This window comes from Neofelis nebulosa, chromosome 7 (assembly GCF_028018385.1).
Source record: "Neofelis nebulosa isolate mNeoNeb1 chromosome 7, mNeoNeb1.pri, whole genome shotgun sequence".
In the NCBI taxonomy this organism is placed as follows: domain Eukaryota; kingdom Metazoa; phylum Chordata; class Mammalia; order Carnivora; family Felidae; genus Neofelis; species Neofelis nebulosa.
In genome coordinates this window covers 74,547,183-74,569,348 of record NC_080788.1, presented here as the reverse complement: position 1 = coordinate 74,569,348, position 22,166 = coordinate 74,547,183, and the positions used below count along the sequence as shown (strand labels likewise).

The 22,166-nt window shown below is 47.0% G+C and overlaps 1 protein-coding gene and 1 non-coding gene across 3 annotated transcripts in view; both read left to right on the top strand.

Moving 5' to 3' along the window:
* The window catches only part of SLC7A8 (solute carrier family 7 member 8), a 51,967-nt gene extending 33,840 nt beyond the window's left edge, over positions 1–18,127 (top strand). For both annotated transcript variants that reach the window (XM_058738545.1, XM_058738546.1), the window contains 8 exons: positions 3,469–3,594; positions 5,669–5,822; positions 6,452–6,575; positions 8,036–8,139; positions 11,901–11,997; positions 13,727–13,876; positions 15,480–15,657; positions 16,161–18,127. In XM_058738545.1, the coding sequence (XP_058594528.1) occupies positions 3,469–3,594; positions 5,669–5,822; positions 6,452–6,575; positions 8,036–8,139; positions 11,901–11,997; positions 13,727–13,876; positions 15,480–15,657; positions 16,161–16,324 (1,097 nt within the window). In that variant the 3' untranslated portion in view covers positions 16,325–18,127. The remainder of the gene's footprint in view (positions 1–3,468; positions 3,595–5,668; positions 5,823–6,451; positions 6,576–8,035; positions 8,140–11,900; positions 11,998–13,726; positions 13,877–15,479; positions 15,658–16,160) is intronic.
* LOC131518480 (U1 spliceosomal RNA) lies at positions 4,299–4,461 on the top strand. The gene has a single exon (XR_009265153.1). It is a non-coding gene; the product is annotated as a U1 spliceosomal RNA (small nuclear RNA).
* Positions 18,128–22,166: the final 4,039 nt, after the last annotated feature.

Genomic DNA, 22,166 nt, shown 5'->3' with positions numbered 1-22,166 from the left:
ATGTTCTCCCTGTTCAGGCACTTAAAATCCTTCCTCTGACAACATGTTTTGGTTCTCCTTATATGACACCATCTTGGATAACAGCTCCTCCATGAGGAGTCAAGAGTTTCTACTCTTGAAGTCAAGTTTCCTGTTGCCCTTTTGGCTCTGTACAACCATCTGGGGATTGTGTCTTCTTTTGATGAGATTCCTGGGGAACAGGGGAGATTCGGTGCATTGTAGAATGTGTAGACTAAAATGAGATTTCAGGTCTAATGATATGGGGCATTTTCTTTATCCAAGTATTAAATATTTGTTGAGCACCTGCTATTTGCAGGCACTAATGATGCCCTGGGATTAAAAGCTTGAAAAGTCACAGTCCCCGCCTTCCTGGCCTACATGAAGACAGAGAAAAAGGAACAAATCATTATAATACAAAGAACTAGATGCCAAAACTAAATATAAAGAAAGTGGTCTGGGGGTAGAGAGGAGGGGCAAACTTTGTTCCTTGTCTATAAAATGCAGCTGGTATATCTTACCTTGCAGTCACATTGTCAGGAATAAGTAAAATAATAAAGACTCACGAACAGGTGACATTTGAGCTGGATCTTGAAAGATGAGAAGGAGCTTGCCAGGTAGAAGAGGTGCAGGGAGAAAGGTTACAGGCAGATAATAACATCAGGTCTTTACCCTTACTGAAACGCTCTCAGAATCAAGTAAGGTTGGAAAACTCTTGAAAAGTAAAAGGGCAGTTTAAGGATCAAGTATTGATATAACTTGATTAGCTGTTCAAGTGAAGTCAGAGGCCTGGCCAGAGCTTGAGAAGAGATCTGGTGTTTTTTGTTTTTGTTTTATAATAATTTATTTATTTAGTTAGCATATAGTGCAACAATGATTTCAGGAGTAGTTTCCTTAATGCCCCTTAACCATTTAGCCCATCCCCCCCCCACAACCCCTCTAGCTACTCTCAATTTGTTCTCTGTATTTAAAAGTCTCTTATGTTTTGTCCCCCTCCCTGTTTTTATATTATTTTTACTTCCCTTTCCTTATGTTCATCTGTTTTGTATCTTAAATTCCTCATATGAGTGAAGTCATATGGTATTTGGCTTTCTCTGACTGACTAATTTCACTTAGCATAGTACCCTCTAGTTCCACTCATGTAGTTGCAAATGAGATCTGGTGCTTTTACATGTATGACTTTTACCTTTAGAGGACTAGAGGGAGAAATAAGAGGATTTTAACTTCCCTTTGTTCTCAAGCTCTTCCTAAGCATGTATGAGTCCTGTTCCTATGGCACAGGCTCCCCCAGGTTGCTTGGTGAGTGTGGTGGTAGGATTCAGCCTCTCAACTCTCTTCCAGCCCTTGGAGGCTCCAGGTTGTTGGGATCTCTGTGGGAGCCCTATGACTCCTAGGAAATAAAACAGAGTTAAAAGCCCTCATGCCACCAAAGAAGATATAGGGATAGTGGCAAATAAGCACATGAAAACATACTCAACATCATTACTCACTAGGGAAATGCAAATGGAAACCACAATGAGATAGATACCACTGCATACCCACTAGAATAGCCCAACTTTTGGAGCTGACAATACCAAATGCTGAAAGGATGCAGAGCAACAGGAACTCGTCCTGTTGTCACTGGTGGGAATACCACCTGATATAGCCACAACTACCTGTTGTCACTGGTGGGAATACTAACAGATATAGCCACTCTGGAAAGCAGTGTGACTGTTTCTTATAAAGTTAAACATACATTCAGAGGGCGTCTGGGTCACGCAGTCAGTAGAGCATGTGACTCTTGATCTCAGGATTGTGAGCTTGAGCCCCACGCTGGATGTAGAGATTACTTTTAAAAAAATTAAATCTTTGGAGCACCTGGGTGGCTCAGTCAGTTAAGCGTCCCACTCTTGGTTTCTGCTCAGGTCATGATCTCACAGGTTCATGAGATCGAGCCCCGCATCTGGCTCTGCACTGTCATACAGAGCCTGCTTGGGATTCTCTCTATATATCTCCCTCTCTCTCTGCCCCTCCCCTGCTCATGCTATCTTTGTCTCTCTCAATTAAAAAAAATTTTTTAAGTTTAATAACGAAACCTTTAAAAAAATAATAAAGTTAGGGGCATCTGGGTGGCTCAGTCAGTTAAGCATCCAACTCTTGACTTCGGTTCAGGTCATGATCTCATGGTTCGTGGGTTCGAGCATTATGTCGGACTCCACGCTGACAGTGCAGAGCCTGCTTGGGATTCTTTCTCTCCTCTCCCTTGCCCCCCTCTCAAAATAAATAAATAAACTTTAAAAATAATAATAATTTACCTTATGACTCAAAATCTCACTCCTGGGTATTTACTCAAGAGCAATGAAAACCCTTCTCAAAGATATCTACAATCCATTTAAAGACTTCTGTGCAAGTGTTTATAGCAGCTTTATTCATCATAGCCCCAAACTGGGAGCAACCCAGATGTCCATCAGCCAGTGAATAGAAAACTGATACATAAAATGGAGTACTACTTGACAATAAAAGGCCTAGACTATTGACATACACAGCCATACATGAATGGATCTCAAAAGCATCACAGAAAGTGAAAGAAGCCAGACACAAAAGGCTACATATTATATGATTCTGTTCATGTGACATGCTAAAAAAGGCAAAACTTTAGTGACAGAAGCCAAATTAATGGTTACCAGAGGTAGGGGAAGGGGACTGACCTCAAAGGAGCACAGTGTACAAGAGAGAGCGCTTTTTAGGGTGTTGGAAATGTTCCGTATAAAGAGTGAGGAAGTGGGGCACCTGGGTGGCTCAGTCAGTTAAGCGTCCAACTGCAGCTCAGGTCATGATCTCGCAGTTTGGGGTTTGAGCCCCACATCAGGCGCTGTGCTGACTGCTCTGAGCCTGGAGTCTGTTTCAGATTTTGTGCCTCCCTGTCTCTGCCCCTACCCCGCTCGTGCTCCATCTCTCTCTCGTAAGTAAATACACATCAAAGAATGTGGAAGTGATTAAATAATGAAACATGTTTGTTCAATCTCATCAAACTGTACACTTAGAAAAATGAATTTCACTCTATGTAAATTATACCTCAGGTAACAAAAGATTCCCCTAACCTCTATTGCCCCAAATTCAGGCTGAGGAAGATGACATTCAGGATCTACCAGCTGCTCAGGGCTCCTCCTGAGCATAGTGACCTGAAAACAAAGCCCACACTTGCACCCTGGTCAGATGCTGATTTTCCCCAAAGCCAGTGCCCACACTTACATGCCTGCTTCTGGCTTTCAGCCCTGGGCAGGGCATGCTCTGACCAAGCTCTAATTTGTGGCACATAATCCCCATTTGTAACCCATTAACCTAGCCAAGGTTTCTGGACACTGGGCTGAGCTTTAGGGAAATTTGGCTTGCCCGTTACAATCCCATCATCAGGAGCAAGGAGCGTTTCTGTTTCTGTGCAGAGGGCCTCATTATAGCCCTGAGGGTATGTTTGGGGATCTGTCATTTCAGTGCTCCTCACATGGGTCAACTGTTCCAGTGTTCGCTGGGCCACCCGAGTTCAAGACATTTTCACAGCTGGGAAGCTCCTGGCCCTGGCCCTGATCATCATCATGGGAGTTGTACAGATCTGCAAAGGTGAGTATCACCTGAACATCAGGGCCCTACCCAACTCTCCACCCCTTGCATGTACATACCCCTTCACACTGTCTTTGAACATGTGCACACCCTGAGATTTCCCAGTTCTGGCCTTGAATGACTTTTCTTCTTCACTTGCTTGACAAAGGGAAAAAGAAACCATTTTTCCTGGGGTGGTTGGAAGTTGAGCATGCCCCACCTGGGTTGCAGAATTTAATTCTCCCATGCTGACCTCATGGCTCTAGCATAGCTAGGTAAAGACCCCAGATCTCTGGACTCCTGTTGCCCTCTTGCCCCAGCCCCAGGAAAGCTCCCTGCATCTTATAGTGTATGTTGTCCATATCTTAAAATGAGGAATGGAGGAGATTTTTACACATTTCAAAATTACTCATAATCTCTACAAGAGAGAGCTCGACATTCCTGGGGCCCCTGCCAACATTCCCCACTGGATTTGGTCCTTTCCAAGCCCGAGTCTGTATTTGGCTTCCATGGGAACCATGGCACCACTAGGCTCTGCCCAGTGTCACTGCCTCCTGGAGAAAGTCAGATGACAAACAGAGAGACCTCCCATCTGCCTACAAGCTCTAAAGGCCTTGTGGGGTGCCTGGATATTTACTCCAGGAAACTAATTAAAGTTTGCTGTTATTTCAACCAGTTATGTTAAGTTCTTTAGCAGGTTATATTGTTTAAAGAAATTGTTGTATGTACTTACCTGGCAGGGGAGATACCATGATCATGAAGGTGGTATTCCCAGGGCGAGTCTTATCCATTGTACTCCGGATGTGTTGACCCCTGCGATTTCTCCAAATGTGAGAAACGTGATTACATAATTTGTGGTAGTGGGGACTATGCTCACGCTTTCCCCTAAAAGAAAGAAAGAAAGAAATCACTGTGCTATCTTTTCAGAGATAGTAAGTTCCTCCTATTCTGGTCCCAATGCTTTCTCCTGATCACTGTAATCTTATTTCCTGTCCAAATGCTGGATTACAGATGAATAAGTAAAATATGGGCAGTTAATCCATGTCTCATTACAGTGTCATCAGCAACCTTTCTTGAGGGCCCACTGTGTACAGGACCCTGTGCTAAGGGTTGGGAAGGCAGTAGAAAATCTCTTTGCTGAAGGACCTTGTCCTCAGGGAATCTATACCATGAAGAGGGAGACCAGACACACACCTTAGAAAGAGATAGGAGGATATTGACAAAGAAAGAGCAAGCATGAACTAATAATGGCATTATAGGAGTTTATGTGTGAGTGTTTGTTGTTCTTCATGCTTTGTGAAAACTGTGTGGCAGGAGAGCCTCACAGCTCACTAGGTACAGAGCACCTAGACCTTATTAAAGTTACGCACTTAGAAAGCAAACCTTCATATGCTAAAACGGCAACTTCTGGATGCTGGGTGCTCAGCAGCAAGCATTGTACTCTAATCTCTAATAATCCCCCTGGATTATCTTTTTGGTTTAAGTCAAGCCTGAGGCTGGTGAGCAGTAGCTACACACCCACATTGTATGTTCTGTGAATGCTAGCTCTCTTGAATTTGGATACTGGTTATTTTTTATAGAGTGTAAATCAAGTTTTATATTCTACAATACAAACAGGTACCTATCTGTTTCTAAATAAAACTGTTTACATTTGTATAAAAAAGTAGATATAGATATATCTTAGATACAAAGGAAGGTGGTCAGGAGACTGCCAATGACCCTAATCCTGTATCTCCAAATCTCAACAAGCCAGCCCCCCACCCCCCCCACCTGCCCCAGATTTACCCTGCCCTAACCAGTGACCACCCCTGGCCTTTCTTTCCAAGTAAATTTGCCTTTTAAAAGAACGTTGAGCACTGTGCTTTGAACCTGAATCCCCATTTGGACTCCTGGTTAACAGTTTCTGGGGAAGTCCTAGATCTCTATTTCCCTGCTCCTTTTGGTCCCACTTCTCCGATGTGTGGGGTTCACTGGAGACAAGACAAAGAGCTGGACCATCACTGCAGGGAGGGGCCAAGACGGGACTAGGCAGGCTAAGGGCCGCCAGGCCTCTGGCTTATCTCTCTGAGCAGCCTCCTGCCCCTTGCGTCCACAGGAGAGTATTTCTGGCTGGAGCCAAAGAACGCATTTGAGAATTTCCAAGAACCCAACATCGGCCTCATCGCACTGGCTTTCCTTCAGGGCTCCTTTGCCTACGGAGGCTGGAACTTTCTTAATTACGTGACTGAGGAACTTGTTGATCCCTACAAGTGAGTTGAAATAGCCCAGCTCTTCCCAAATCCCTCAAAAGGTCATGGCACCTGCTACTAGGAAAAGGGAGCCAGGTGTCCCCTGGCCACTTCTCCACCTCCAGCCCCATCTGACCATGACCTGGTCTATTCTAAAGAAAGAGTTATTTCCTAGGAACTTTAACCATTTGCCATACACCCTGCCAGGAGGAGAAAAATGATGCCATGACGGTCCCAGAGCAGATTAAAAAGTTGAAACAGGGCTGAGGAAACACCACTACCTTAGAGGATGAAATGTGCCCTGAGAGGCCTCCAGACATCTTATTTACCTGTCTTGGGACAGGAGGGTCTTTGTGTCTTGAGGCAGGGGAGAGAGGTACATCATGGAGATTCCAATCAAGAAGGGACCAACAGTATGGAGCATATTCCCAGCCTACGCTGTTTCATTTCCTTTAAATTGTCCTGCCCATATTGAGACAAATCCACCCCCCCCCCCCCAGGGAGAGGGAGCATCACAGAAAAGTGTAAAGTCAGCTGCACTGCAAAGTCAGCTGTGTGCAGAAAGACAAAAGGCACTCCCCAGATCCCATCACAAGGCAGGTGGTCCCAGGTGCCAGGCCTTCCCCCTCTCACCTCCTCTCCCTCTACAGGAACCTTCCCAGAGCCATCTTCATCTCCATCCCACTGGTCACATTTGTGTATGTCTTTGCCAATGTCGCTTATGTCACTGCAATGTCCCCTCAGGAGCTGCTGGCATCAAATGCAGTCGCTGTGGTAAGAAATCAAACTCACAGTCCTTCAAACCAGGAATGTTGACATAGACTTGCCTGATTAGCCCCACTCACTTTTCCCTGATCCATGGATTTGTGGAATTGGAAGTCAACCCAAGTACTCAGGGCAGAAACCACATCTTCAAGTGCCTAGGAGCAAACTGACAGCCGTGTTGTACCTACAACAGCAAAAACGGCAGAGTTGTCTAGTTGCCACAAACACTGTATGGCCTGCAAAGCCAAATTACTTACTATCTGACCCTTTATGGAAAAAGTTTGCTAACTCCTGATCTGGGGCACTTTAAACTCTAAATGTGATGATCATATAAAGGAGGCAGTCTCCTCCTCAGAAAGATATAATCTAGCAGAAGACAACACCATTTCTCTCTGCCTTCATTTCTTCCTCGGGAAATCATGCAGCCTGATTCCTTCCCTCATCAGGGAAAAGTGTGTGCCAGTAAATAGTCAGAAAGTAGGAATGGTTTGTGCTTTTTGGGGAAAGAGATCATGTAGATCCAAGGCACTGGGGTCTTTGATATCCAGGAAAGACCTGGGAGCCATGCCGTTCCCTCACCTGGCTTCACCTGGGCCTGGATGCCACCCTGCCAAGCTGTCATCACATGGCTTATCTCAGAGGACTGTAAAGAAAGAGGTCCTTCAGTGGTAGCCTGTTTCCATGACCACCAACCAGCCTAACCCAGCAGGACATCTACTCTAAACAAACCCCTCCCCCATAATGTGCTAGAAATTGAATATGTACTTGGCTCAGAAAACATAGAAAAGGCTAGTCCCCTGACATTTTATATTCCTTCAATATATGAAGACTAGTCTGTAGCTTCACTGTCTTTTCTTTCTCAGCCTATGTAGTGGCTTGTTATCATTTTTCCCTTCTTAGCATATTATTTCTATAAATTTAGAAATTCTCATTCTATGAATTAGGATCCATTTCTGTTTTACAGATGGGAAAACTGAGGCTCAAAAATTAAGGACCTTGTTCAAGGTCTCAGAGCTCCAAACTGTTGGGCCTGCCTGTCTCACTCGTGTATAATGCACATGAGGCCCAGACTCACACAGCTGGCTTCTAGTCCTGGCCCTCCACTTTCTGGGTTTGTGATCTCAGTTTGTGCCTTAGTTTTCTCATCCATAAGACAAGGAAAACAAATGTTACCACATCATTGTCGTTGTTGTTGTTGTTATTATTAGTATTATTATTACCACCATGCACTGTCTCCTTCAGTTAATAGCCCAAAACACTGATTAAATGCCCACTGTGTGGTGATCAACATGGGAAGGGAAGTGGTGGTGTGGTGCAGAAGGGGCCTGGGGCCTGCAACCCTCCCCTCAGGACCCTAGTCAGAGAGACTCAGCAAGGGTAGAGATGGGAGGGAGCATTCCCAAGAATGATGTACAAGTGGAGGGTTGTAACCTCTCCTTTTCTGCTCACCCCCTTGTTTTCTCTCCCAGACTTTTGGAGAGAAGCTCCTAGGGGTCATGGCCTGGATCATGCCCATTTCTGTTGCCCTGTCCACATTTGGAGGAGTAAATGGGTCTCTCTTCACCTCTTCCCGGTGAGTGTTGTCCAGGCCTTTCCTGGACCAGGGGCCATTCTGCTGTGCTTATTGCTCTGTGTATATGTGGGGTATTTGTCTCCATCAGCAGGGGTCTGTGTGGGCACCTGGATGGTGACCTGGTAGGGGGTGATTGCTCACATAAGGGCAGATGTGTGTCAGCTTGGATGCAGAGGGGTGTGTGCTGCTCACGTGGTTACCTGCAATGTGTGTGGCTTCACATGTAGTGGCGAGAAGCCCCATCCCACCTCATTTCAGTAGGAGCCCAGGGCTGAGGAGGTCCCAGGCCACCTGATGCAGTCCTAGGTCTGAGTACTGTGACTGGCAGCAGGACAGTGTCTCAGCTGCAGCCTCAGAGCCCCTTTGCTACTCGACTAGAAACAGGCTATGCTGGCTAGAAAGGAACCCCACTCTACAAGGGACCAGGAGGAGCATGGGCCTGGGGCTTCTGGGCTGGTGTCTCATGGAAGTTCTGGGACCAGCCCATAGGTGGGATGGATCATCTCTGAGTGCCCTGCAGCTTCTCCTTGCTCAACAGACATGTGGCTATGGGCAGCCTTCTCATGGTCGCTCAGGAGACTAGGGCAGAGTGTGTGAAGTAAGAGAAATGTGGAAGAGCTAAAGGAAAGCATTTGTCCAAAGCCATGCCCCAAACTCCCAAATTCTCAGGGAAGCCAGAAGTTCAAGTGGGTCCAGGAATCCCTAGCTCCTGCCTCCACACCTCTAGGAATCTGGCCCCTCCTCAGTGTCTCTTCTTACTATCTCCGGAATGGGCTATTGAGGCCGGCAGACACTGGATAGTTTCCATTGGTGTGGTTCTAGGGGTTCTCCCAGTTTTCTTAGAAAGTTCCCTGCCCCCAGGGCACAGTTCTACTGAAAAGATACAGTAAAAGTGGTGTCCCTGGGTTTAGCTGCTTCCAAAGCCACCTATCCCATCAGGGAGGAGTTCTCATGAAATGTCAAAGGAGAGCCATGTTTTCAGGATCCAGGGCAGGGAAGAGGGAGTGTAGGTATCCTCTTTACCCCAGGACCCTATGAGACTCACCCACAGCAACCTCGTGTGCGTATTACACAGGAGCAGTGGCCACCTGGAGGCCTCAACCGAGGGCGAGCAGTGGAAGAGCAGTGACCCATGAGGCTCTCTGAGAACTATTGGAAGGAGAGTGACTGGCTATAGTCACTTTAGAGTGGGGTTTGTCCCTCAGGCAGGCCAAGCAGTGGTCTGCGTGCATGTGGTATAGCTGTGTATGCATGCAGGACACAGTGGCCCTGGTGTGTGAGACCTCTGATTCAGAGGCACAGCTCACCCACCAGGCCTCCTCTGCTCATCTTTCCAGTTCCTTCCTTCCTTCCCCCTCCTTCCCTGCTCTCTCTTATTCTTTTGTGTTTAGTGTATGGAGAGGATGATCCTTCCTGAGGAATAGGAGTGTGTGTGGCGTGTGTCATGCTTAATGTCAGTGTCTCTTCTGTTGTCAGCTAGCTGGGCAAGAATTGTCTCTTGTGAACTTGACACTTGCAAATGCTGTTGGACCTGGACAGTTACACATGGTCCTGGCTGCATGTGGAGGAGGGATGTGAATGCAGAGCCCTGGCTATGTGCATGATGAGGCCCACAGAGCACCTGTGGCTCAGTTGGGTGCATGAGGCTGCACCATAGAGGGGCGATATTGTGTGGCTGCATGAAACTAGTGACAGTGGCCTAGGAGGTTGGTGATGGCAGCTGATGGTGATGCACATGGGTACTTGGGGCCATAATGGACTCCCACACTTCTACCAAACTGCTGCTGTTAGCTCCATCCCCCTCACACACAAATTACAATGTAAGTGACAGTTTTTTTCAGAACACCTAGCATGCTGATTCTGTCCTTTCTGTCCCCATTACACCATCCCCTTCCTCCAACCTCTAGGTGTTTCTTTCTCCCTACAAAATTCTAGAGAAAAGAAAAAGCTAATCCACACTAATATGTAAATGACTCCCAACAGCTTCTTGTATTCTTTTCTCTCAGAAAAGGGACAGAGAAGAAGTGTTCCCTTATGTTAAAGCTTCTCTTTTTAAAAATTAACTTTTAGGGCACCTGGGTAGCTCAGTCAGTTGAGTCCAACTTCAGCTCAGGTCATGATCTCACAGTTCATGAATTTGAGCCCCACATTGGGCTCTCTGCTCTCAGCACAGAGTCTGCTTCAGATCCTGTGTTCCCCACTGTCTTTGTCCCTCCCCCACTCATGCTATATCTCTCTCTCTCTCTCAAAAATAAACATTAAAAAAAATTTTAATAAATAAACATTTTTTTAAATTAACTTTTAGGGGCACCTGGGTGGATCATTCGGTTAAGTGTCTGACTTTGGCTCACAGTTTGTGGTTCGAGCCCCGTATTGGGCTCTGTGCTGAGATCTTGGAGCCTGCTTTGGATTCTGTGTCTCCCTCTCTCTCTCTGCCCCTCCCCTGCTCATTTTCTCTCTCTCTCTCTCTCTCTCTCTCAAAAATTAAATAAACATTAAACAAATTTTAATTAATTTTTAGACATCAGTAGCCTGACCGTGATATTGTACTATAGTTTGGCAATATGTTACCAGTAGAAACAGGGTAGATACCTAGGATCTCTCTGTATTATTTATTCCAACTGACTGTGAATCTACAATTCTCTCCCCAAAAAAGTTTAATTTTTAAAAAGTTTAAAAAATAATTTTTATTCCAATTATAAATTCCTTGTCTATTTTAGAAATTAATTTTTTAATAAAGTCTAAGGAAGATAATTAAAATTACTCATAATCCTATCACCCAGAGATAATCAGTTGGTATGTTTTTACATGTCCGTAATTTCTAAATTAATTGGAACCATACTGTATGGAACCATACAGTTTTCTATCTTGCTTTTACCATTTGACATTGTATTGTGAGCATGTTCTCATGTGATCAATTTTTTTAACATTATTATGACTGTAAAATATTCCATATTAATAGATACACCGTAATTTATGTAATCAATCTCTTACTTTTGGGCATTTAGGATATTTCCAATCTTTTTTATCATTAGAGTATCTTTGTATACATACTTTTTACTAACTCACTATTCATTTCCTTAGGATGGCTTTTTGGGGAATAGAAAAAGTAGCTTAAGGATATATAAATTTTTAGGTATAATAAAATACAATACGTACAATACAATAAAATACACAGATGTAAGTGTTCAGATTGATGAGTTTTGAAAGATGTAGACAGCCATGTAAGCACCACCCAAAATGAGATATAAAATATTTCCATGTATCACCCAAGTTTCCCTTTCTGGTCTACCACCCATTCTCTACCCCCAAAGTAGCAACTACTTCTTGACTAGGATATCAGTGTTTTTAAGGTTTTCCATGGACAGACAGTTCAGTTCCCATGTATCAGAGAACCCGTATCCCTCGAGAATGGGGGAAGCACATTTTTAGAGGGATTAAAGCATTATGAGGCCCACAAAGTGAAGGCACAATCATCAGTAACCCCAAACCACTCAGACCATACTCGGGGTCTCCATGCACCCAGAATCCATCCATTATCCACTGGCTGCCTCTGGTCTGCCTGCACCTGCACTTGTGAACGTGGGTCCTGTGACAAGTGGGCTGGAGTGTGCATGGGAAGGTGGGTACCTGGTTGGGGTGGGGAAGATGCTCCTGTGTGAGCAGAAGGTAGGCATGGATGAGGGAGACTGGGCTGGGGAGGGACCTTCCTTAGGTGGTCCATGGGCCATCCCAGGCTGACTTCCTTTTCTTTCTACCAGGCTGTTCTTTGCTGGAGCCAGGGAAGGCCACCTTCCCAGTGTGCTGGCCATGATCCATGTGAAGCGCTGCACTCCAATCCCAGCCTTGCTCTTCACAGTAAGGGCCCCTCCTTCTGCCAGTCCTATATACACCCTTTCTCTTTGCACTTGATTTGAACTGGGAGCTCACACTTCCCCCACACACCCCTGTCCCCCTCTGGCCTGCTCCTAGGTTTCACTGGGTCTTAGATAATCTGGCAAATGGCATGAGTGGGCTTTGTGAATATCAAGAGAAAGAACAAGGAAAAACCCTGAGTCATGAAACACCTTCAGGCTCTCACCCTGGCTCATTTCTATTCTCCCATCCTTTTGGGTCAGACTGAAGGGACTGTCTCATGACTCTACAGCCTCATAAAGAAACTTCTCCTTTCTTGGCTTTCCCCTACACCTGCTGCTCACGGAGTTGCAGCTTTGGGCCCCTGCTCCTGACCAATTGCTGCACACTCCCAGCACTCCCCTCAATCTTCTTACCCCAGGAGGCTCTGCCTATCTCTTGGAAAACATGACTGAAACAAATTCGGTGTTATGCGTAGGTACACCAAATAAGAAAATCATAAAGAAAGGAAGACTAGTAACTGAAAATGAAGAAAAGGAAACTTGGGACAGGGAAGAAATGAGGGCAAAATGGCCCCGAGTAGAGTCATTTGGAGGGGTAAAAAGAAAGAGCAAAGACTTGTTCCCACTGAGTCTTTTGAGTTATTTTTTTTTCTTCCTGTATCCTGAATACAGTATTAAAAATGATTTTGTTCCATCAGAGAAGCAGTTAGCCCAGGATAATAGAGTTCTCAGGAGTCAAGTGGAAACATTGTACAACATGAGGGGAGTTCCAGAATGTTCAGATACAGGATGAAGGCCATCTGATTGGTTAGCTGTGAAAGGTGCCTAGAGACCACCTAGTGCTCCCAGTGACCCACAGACTTGTTTCCAGTTTGAGCCATTGGTGAAGTCCTGTGACTGCAAGGCAAGTATAGTCAGAATCTGGCTTATTTGCCTGTTAAAATCTTCTAGATTATTTTCACCATCAGATCTTACAAGAGAACTGAACCTTCTCTTGGCCTTAACAAATTAACAAAGGGGCAGAACGTGGTTCTGAGAGAGCCACTGAGATGATTTTGAAGTTGGAAAGTGGACTCTGTCAACAAAACCTCATGAGGCTGTTATGAGAGTTAGATGGGTTAATATTTGTAGAACACTAAGAACAGGGCTCGGCACCTAGTAAGTGCTTTATAACTGTTATAAACAGTTTTTGTTGTTTTTTGTTTTTTTTTTTGGTTGGGATTGTTATAAAACTGTGATATTTAAAAAAGGGGGGGGAGGATAATGACTCAGGAGAAGAGATTGAGGGTAAGAATAAAGCTTTAATCTGCAGTTAACAATCTTCCCTAAGGGACTCAAAAAAAAAAAACAAAAAAAACAAAAAAAAACAGCTTGAGCTACAACCAAGGAAGAAATATAAATGAGACCAGGGCAGACGTAGAGCCACTGTCGCCAGTGTGGCCAATCCAGTTGTTTACAGCCAGTATCTGTTCTGATTGGTTAGTGCCCATGCCATACCAGTGCTTAAATATTTTTATTATCACTCCTGCAATAAGAAAGAACTTACTGGCAACGAAGGTGTTAGCAATGGCCAGGGTGACTAGGGGATGCTGTAAAGTCTCAATTTTGAGACATTCATCATAAAATGGTGTTGTCTTCCTAGAGGCAGAACAGTCCCCTGACCTGTAAATAGCTCCTCCAGTGTCCAAATATCTTTCTGATTACTGATGAGTTTCTCCCATTCTCTACAGTGCATCTCAACCCTGCTGATGCTGGTCACCAGCGATATGTACACACTCATCAACTACGTGGGCTTCATCAACTACCTCTTCTATGGAGTCACAATTGCTGGACAGATAGTTCTTCGCTGGAAGAAGCCTGACATCCCCCGCCCTATCAAGGTGCTGCCCTTGGGACCCCCTCCATCTCCTCTACTGGTTCTAGCTGCAGCCCAGATTTTTAAATCACCTTGTTATCAGCTGCTGACCACAGATCATAATTTCTATGATGGTAGCAGACCCTCTGGGAAGCAAGGGTTATGTATAAATGGGGCAGCCATTTCCATTTTCCACTGGAGACAGGACCAGAACAAATTGCAGCTGGAAGAATAAGTTAGATTAAATGTACTTTCATCAGGTCATTTCTTTGTTTCCTATGACTCTTATAAACTCCAGTTGATTTTTCCAGACTCCCTTATCTCTCCAACATTTCCCTGAGTCTGCTGATCTGTCCAGTCTCCTCCTTATCCCTCCAGATAGCTGAGTTTACTTGAGCTATGTCTCCATCCCAGAATGAGTTTCCTTCTCCCATCTGCCTATCCAAATCCTAACCATTTTCCACATAGGCCTCAAGTTCCTCCTCTTCCCTGAAGCTTCCCAGTCCACCCCAACCCTCCATGTGCCTCTCTTGTTAAACTACTAGGGCCCTATAGGTAGTAGGGTGCTTGGTGAACCTATTGATGGCTACAAGAGATAATTGTGTGGTGGGAATGAATGGGGTTGCTCAGAAAAAAATATGTGAGAGCACTCTGGGTTCTCCTGCAAATTGGAAGAATAGAGTATATCCCTGAGCTATTTGAACAATCCTATTCTAGAAACAGAGAAGACTAGATCCTTCCAGAAGATTCTTCCAGCTGAGGAATTCCAGCTCTCCACATCTGTTTTCCACCACCACTTTCCTACCACTCTTAGAAAGCCTGCTAGGATGACAACATAGAATAACCCATCCCTCCCCCAACCCTTTCATACCCTCTGAGAAGAGATGACAGGGAAGAGAAAGGCAGCTGAATCTAGAGTCTTGAAGAAGACTCTACTGGGAACTCCCACCTGTGGCCAACCAGATAGGATGAAGCCCATAGAGCTGATGCTTCTTTTTGAAAAAACTGAGGCCCCTGACTGTCTTATACTATGGTAGGTTTCCTGATTTCTTGGACCTTGGCAGACTTATCTTCTCAAATGGCTTGAGAGAGACACATTGAGACTGATCCTGGGATTAGATCTTTCACATTGAGAGGGATGGACATTTGCCCACATGGTGCCCAGATGAGGGCCTTGCCTAGAACCGGGCAAGGGTAAGGAACCTGACATATCCAGGCCAGTTCCTTCTTTCCTCTCCCTCATTCCTCCACTTCTCCTCCACCCTAGGACCTCAGCAAATATATACCAATATACCAGCAAGCTTATCGATCCCCATGGGCTTCTATTATTGCCACAAACACATGGCATGGATGACAAGGTGTTGTTTCATCCTTCCCAGAAGAGAAGATCCAGTGAAAATCATTCCTTCCCTAGTTCCCCTCTCCTATTCCTGTCCCACTACCCAAGTTCACCAACATTTGTTGACATAGCACTTGATCTGTCAGGCGTAAGGGTGTGGAAGCCACAGAGCTGAGTGAAGTCTACCCTTTGCCCTCAAAGATGCCTCCCTGTAGGTTGAGAAGAAGGAGAATGCCCTGATCCTGGGGCCCCTGGGGTCCACACAGCTAACAGCACCTCTGCTCCACAGATCAACCTGCTGTTCCCCATCATCTACTTGTTGTTCTGGGCCTTCCTGCTGATCTTTAGCCTGTTGTCGGAGCCTGTGGTGTGTGGCACTGGCCTGGCCATCATGCTGACAGGAGTGCCCGTCTATTTCCTGGGTGTTTACTGGCAACACAAGCCCAAGTGTTTCAATAACTTCATTGGTGAGTTGTTGAGGGCGCTGGATGGATAGAGGGCCTTCTGGTCTGGACTGGGTCTCCCGGTCAGGAGTCCTAGGCTGGTCCACAGAGCTCCGTAGAAGAAGACAGGATGAGAAAGGGTGGGTGCCTTCCCAGAAACCTCTGAGGAGGGGAGAACAGCTGAGGTTTGCACACAGACCTTAGACCTATAAGAAAATAGGCAACTTGACAGCCATCCTGCAGGAGCTGCCTGAGGTAGAGGCCAGGGAAGACCCTAGAACTGGTGGTCAGCAAGTGTAGGGAAGGTGCAGGACTAAGGCTTTTATGGGAATGGGCAGCCAACAAACAGGCTTCCCAGAGACAGAGGAGGTGGTAAGGTGGCTGTCTACTGGAATGGAAGTCTCCTGAAGGTGTTGGCAGCTCTGCTGAGTCTACATCTGGGGCAGGGGATCTGGGCAGGGCCATAGCCTGGTTGGCTGTGTTGATGGGATGCTCAGCACTGACCTGTTCTGTGTAACCTCCCATAGAGCTGCTAACCCTGGTGAGCCAGAAGATGTGTGTGGTTGTGTACCCCGAGGTGGAGGGGGGCTCAGGGACAGAGGAACTGAATGAGGACACAGAAGAACAGCGGCAGCCCATCTACCAGCCCACTGCCTGTAAGGACAAGGACTCGGAGCAGCCCCAGCCCTGAGGACCACCATCCCCTCTCAACTGGCTTCTTCTTCCTATACCCCCTTTTTGCCCTCCTTCCCGGGCTAGGTCCCACCCCAACACACACACACACACACACACACACACACACACACACACCCCTCTGCTTCTGTCAAGCAGGGGCAGGACCTGGGTGTGGGTGTAAAAAACTATAAACAAAGACACTGACATTTGTACCCAAAGAACCAGCTTCTTACCACCAGGGCCTATGTCCAAAACCCTTGTGAGGGTTTGCTCCAAGCAGTGGGAGGAGAGTGGAGCTGCTGGGGGTATCCTACAGGGCCTTCCTGCACCGCCCTGGGGGCTCAAACCCTCACTTGCCTCCTCAGGAGCCCAGTTCAGTACTGCCTTCCCTCCCCATTCCTGAGCCCAAGGGAGGCCTCTGCTCAGAGAAGTGGAAGCAACAGTGAGTCTTTTGGGGAGGGACAGACTCAAACAAATCTGTCATCTTTAAAGGTCAACTGGAGAGACCCATATCCCTCTCCCTTCACTAGGAACCCAAGAAATCAGAGAGATGCTTCCCTCTGTTCTCTCCTCTCCCCCTCCCCATGTACCTCCCCCCACCCCAGCTTGGACTCCCTGGCTAGAGCAAGGTTCCTGTCGGGACACCACCTTCCTACAGAGCTAAGGACCAATGAGCAGGAGAACTGCCCCCTCCTCCTAACCCCAAGCCAGGCCTGTGGAAGAGATTGGGAAAGGCTCAAATTGCAGAAACCCAGCCCTGTCCCTGTCTCCTGCATCCTGACCCCCATTCGGTGCCAAAGCTTCCTGAAGCCAGAAAGTCTTCTTGTTTTCAGTGTAGTGGACATTTTTCTCTTGATGGCAAAGCTGCTCAGCTCCTCTTCCCTCCCTACTCCCACGAGAAGAAGCAGTTACTCCATTATCCCTGCAGCCATGCCCCCAACATGCCCCCTGCTGGCACCCCCATCATGTCCTTTTCCTCCTCTCTGGCTTGGCTCTGGGACCAACCAATGTGAAGGCTCCCCAAGCCCTTCAGGCCTGAAACCCAAGCCAAATCAGCCTTAAGTCACCTCCCATCCAAGAACTGGACCTAAAAATACTCCCTGATTTCTAACCCTCAGGATAGACCTGGTATGAAAAGCCTTCCTGGAATGGAGGGTGCTTTCCCACCCACCCCTCAGAAGTGCCCATCCCATAAGCTGGAAGACTATTTGGGGAGAGAGTGTCTTCTGAAGGCTAGTTCATCCCTCCTCCCCCTACTCAGATACCCCCCTTTTTTGGTCCCACCACTGCCTGTCTTTAGACAGCCTCCAAGACAGGATGAAAGGGCAGTGGCAGAAGGTACCCATTTTGGAGACACATTCTCTATGGTATGTGGACTTCTGGCCATCCTGTGGGCAGAGGCTGCCTTTCCCTGCACTCCAGAGGAAGGCCACCATGTTTGCCCTTCCTGCCACACTTGCTGTGCTAAGGACTAGGATCTTTTCATCGCAAAGCAAGATCCCCTCTTTCCTACCTCCCTGTACCATCTGCTTAGACTAGAACACGTGGGGAGTGCTCCTGGCTTGCTTGGCTCCACCAACTCCCCACCTGGCCTGCCTGACCCCCCATTGGTGAGCTGCCAGGTTTGGTTTGAGTTCTGGTCCCTTCCAAGTGGAGGGCAGGATAGGGCTGGCCCCTCAAGGGTCAGGGAACCGTCCTCCTGTTCTCTGTTCTCATTCCTCCAACCTCCATCCCTCCTTTAATTGTTGGGGTTGATTTGTTTGTTTGTTTCATAAAGTGAATGCCTTACTTTTTTGGATAAATATTTTTGAAGCTGGTATTTCTATTTCTTTTGGATTTTTTAATGTAAGTTGTTTGGGGTGGGGGGAGGGCCTTAGTTATACCTGGATAATAATCTTCTGTCTTTGAGTTGGTTGAGGGTTAGAGTTCGTTTGTTTTTTGTTTTTGTTTTTTCTTTTGATGTAATAAAATTTTAAATGGAAATGAAGTTGTTGGTGGTAATAACTCAGTGATCTTCTGAAACAAAGTCCCCAGGTGTTTCCTATCTCATGAGGATGCTTTGGTTGCCAGCTTCACCCCAGAATGGCCCTTGCTCTGTTCCAGGGACTCAGTGCCAGTACAAATACCACCTCTTTGGGTTTGTTGTTGTTGTTGTTGTTGTTGTTGTTGTTTTAACTCCCTCTCGTTTTGAACCAAAAACTTTCTCATTGCTTCAGTAAAATCAGAAAGTGTTAAAGTTCCTACTTTACCGAGAGCCCACAAACTAGCTGGGAAGAAGAACCTCCTCACTGCCCAGTTGGGGACATGGATGACAGACAGCACTAAGTTGAGTGGAGGGAGGCAAAGGCAGGGTGGTTCCCCAAGGCTGGATCAGCAAAGGCTTCTGGCACCAGGACAGCTGGCACCAGGTGGGAAAGGAAGGGACAGGCTGAGCTTGTGGAGAGATGCCAAGGAGACTTAGGAAAACACCCAGCCAGATACAAGGGGTTTGACAGGAGGGACTAGGAGGTGAGACACAGTCCCCCTCAGCTGCACAGAGCAGACTGAGAGGACCGTGTCTAGTTAGAAGACTAGGAAGGCTGCTGAGTGAGGACAAAGGAGGGAGCAGGTACAGTAGGAACAAGTTCGCCTCGTGCTTTGGGTTAATTGCTGGAGGAAGTTGGTGGGATTAGGCCCAGTCCTTGCTTGGAGTGCCTCCTTTGTGGGCAGCCTCCCAGCTGCCTGTCCTGGGGCTGCATTACTCCAGAGCCAGTACTTCTGGCAGACATGGGCAGGGGAGGGGGTTATTAAGACATCACCCTCTACCATCTAGGACACGTGAGGACACAGGCAGGCAAGATGCCTCTACTCCCAGTCCTGGCCTGGCCCCAACACTCCTCATTTATGGCTGGCATTTCTTCTAGACTCAGACTGGAGGTGTGCCAGTCACAGGGGTACAGATGCTTGGCTCTGAGTCCCAGGTCAGCAGCCACTAAACAGCTTGTGTCCTTGGGCAAGTCACTTAACCTATATAGCACTTTTAGAGAAAAGGAAAAGAAGAAAAAAAAAAAAGGATTAAACCTATTCTCAAAGAGTCCTTCAATCTCCCAGCCCAAGGTTGTCCCCAGAGAGCAAGGGCAAAACTGGGCAGAGGCCAGTCTTGTGCAAGAGGCTTCTCTCCAGGACTCAAATCCACCCTTTTGAACCCCCTCTGCCCCAATACACATACTTTTCCTTCCCATGGCTGCCAGTATATTCTCCATGTTGCCTCATTCCAGCAAGTCTGGCCTGGCCCTTCCCAGTCCCCTCTCACCCTGTGGAGACACTTGTTCCTATCCACTACCACCATCCCCCTAAGGTGACATTTGCTGACCTTTTTAACCTGGTCAAATGGGAAAATGTAGTCTCCTCCTGGGCAACATGCATTTATTTTTAACCTGGGCTTTTACCCTGTCTTAACCCTGTCAGTCACTTTCATGGTAGGAATTCAGATGCTCTGACCTTAGGGACTTTGGGGGTCACTGAAATCATAGCTGCTTGAGCATTCATTTGTTAGTCACACAACATATCTTAGAACCATCGTGTCCAAGGGGTTTGTTATATGCTATGAGAATAGCAAACTTACTCCTGAATTTTCCAAATCAGCACAGATTTCAAATACTTAGTCCCGCTGACTCCATGAAAATATTCATACTTGACAATCCACCTCTACTAATTATAATTCAGGCAATATGGTCAGCTGACGGAAAGAAGGCACATGACATGTACATGTGCACTTTCAGGCATGGCTGACTGCCCACACCAGGTGGACTTCGAGCTGAGTCCGCCAGATCCCCAGAACCTGTATGGTGCCTGGTGCCTACATGCCCCAAAATACCTGTCAAGTTAAGGCATCGGATGAGGCTACAGATAGTTTGTCTACTTAGGAGACACAGATAAACCACAAGAGGTGGTCAGAGGAAGGGCAGAAGAAGACTGAACATTTACTGATAAGTTGCTCTCTATACATTATCTTATTCAAAGTAATTAAACAATCCAGCAAAGTAGACTTTACTACTGCCATTTTACAAGTAAGATTAAGTAACTTGCCTGAGGCCCCCCAGCTGGGAAGTGACAGAGGCAGGATGTAAGCCCAGTTCTCTCTGACACTTGACTGCCATGTTTGGCTGCCTCCCTGTTGGAAGGACCTGGTGAAGGAGGTGACTTTTGAACTGAGGCCTGTTACAAAGTCACTAAGATAATATATCATGCATTGTTTCAGTTAATGCAAACAGGTAGCAACTGAAGCAGCACAGGAGGAAATGATCCTGCTGGCCAAGGAGGCTTCTTTCCACTCCTGAGTAACTCCATGGAATCCAAGAAGCCCCCTGCTCTTAGCTGGCACTGCCCTCCCCCTCCCCTGTTCCTGTCCAGTACCCACTCCTCCCCTGCAGGGACATCCAGAATGCAACCTGCCCCACCCCCACCACCAAGCCCCTCGGTTACTGGGAAACACTGATGTCAGTACTCCAGCAACGTCAGCCACCAGCCTGGGAGGTGAGAGACCGAGATCACTTATCTCCTACTGGCCCCAGCCTTTCTCATTTCCTGCCAGCTCTATTTGCACACTTCCCTGCTTCCTCCAGTGCTCCCTCCCCCGCCCCCCCTTCACTGGCTACTGGCTACTGACACGGTCTCTCGCTCCCCCCAGGAGGGCTGACTGAGGGCAAACATGGCTCTCTGAGTCACACAGCTCCCCATTTCCACACCCCTTCTTGCCTGGGGGTTTTAAGAACTAGCCTACCGCCCTATCCCCCAGGACCAATACTGCATCCTTGTGTGACCTTGGGAGGTTTGGCCTTTCACCCTTGTTTTCCTCTTTTATAAGGCAGAGATAAAAATACCCTCTGTCTTGCTTACCTTCCCCCTTAACTCACAGGGAAATGGTCAGCATGGAAAAGTAAATGTTTCAATGATCAAAAAAGCGTAACCCCAGAAAATGCCAGGCCTTAGCCATCATCACTATTCCAAAGTCGGAGAGGGCTAGAATTTCTCCTCATTAAGACAAGGCCCTGGCCCCAGTCCTCTCAGCCTACCCACCCTCCCGGTAACTACACTGCAAGCCCCCACCCCGCCGTGATTCTTCTTCCTCCTTCTGGGGGCCCAGCTGCGGCTTGCCCTTGTCATGGCTGTGGGAGGCTGCCCTCTGTCGGCCCCCGGATGCCTGACCACAGCAACCCCTCAAGTCCTGAATTCTGGACCAACATTGCCACCTGGTGGTCAACAGAGGCACTCCTGCCAAACTGAAGTACTTCAGCTCTGGTACCTGTTTGACCCAAGGTCCTTTGAAAAGGAGATCAGATAGAAATCTCCCCATCTGGTCCCTGAGATCTGTCTCCAGGATACACGCAGATCTCCCCATGCCAGGACAGGGCTTTCAGAGGAAGTACCTTAAGCTGTGCCCTTGGAGATGGGAGGGAGGAAGGAAGATGCTAACTAGCCTGACGGGTAGGCAGCCATGTCTACATTTGCATACTTTATTTTAATGTTCAATGCCACACATATCCCCTCTGCATTTGCCCTGGCCCTTCATGTACCCTACTTATCAAACCTTCTGGCCTCCACAGGTTCTGTACTCACAGCATCTGCTGGTGATAAAAGTGTTGGTGACACATTTCTGTGTCCTTTCCTTTTCTGGACCTATAGTCCCTTTTGTAGGAGAAATTCAATAGGTAAACACAGAGCAACTGCAATACCTCTAACAGGAGAGAGTGGGGAGTTCCCAGAGCAAAAAGAAAAGGGAAGGGAGAGGGGGCTCAGCATGAGACAAAACGTGCCGAGGTTGGGCTTCTCCTGGAAACCCTGCAACAGAGTCCCAGGAAGAGGTGATGACAAAAAGA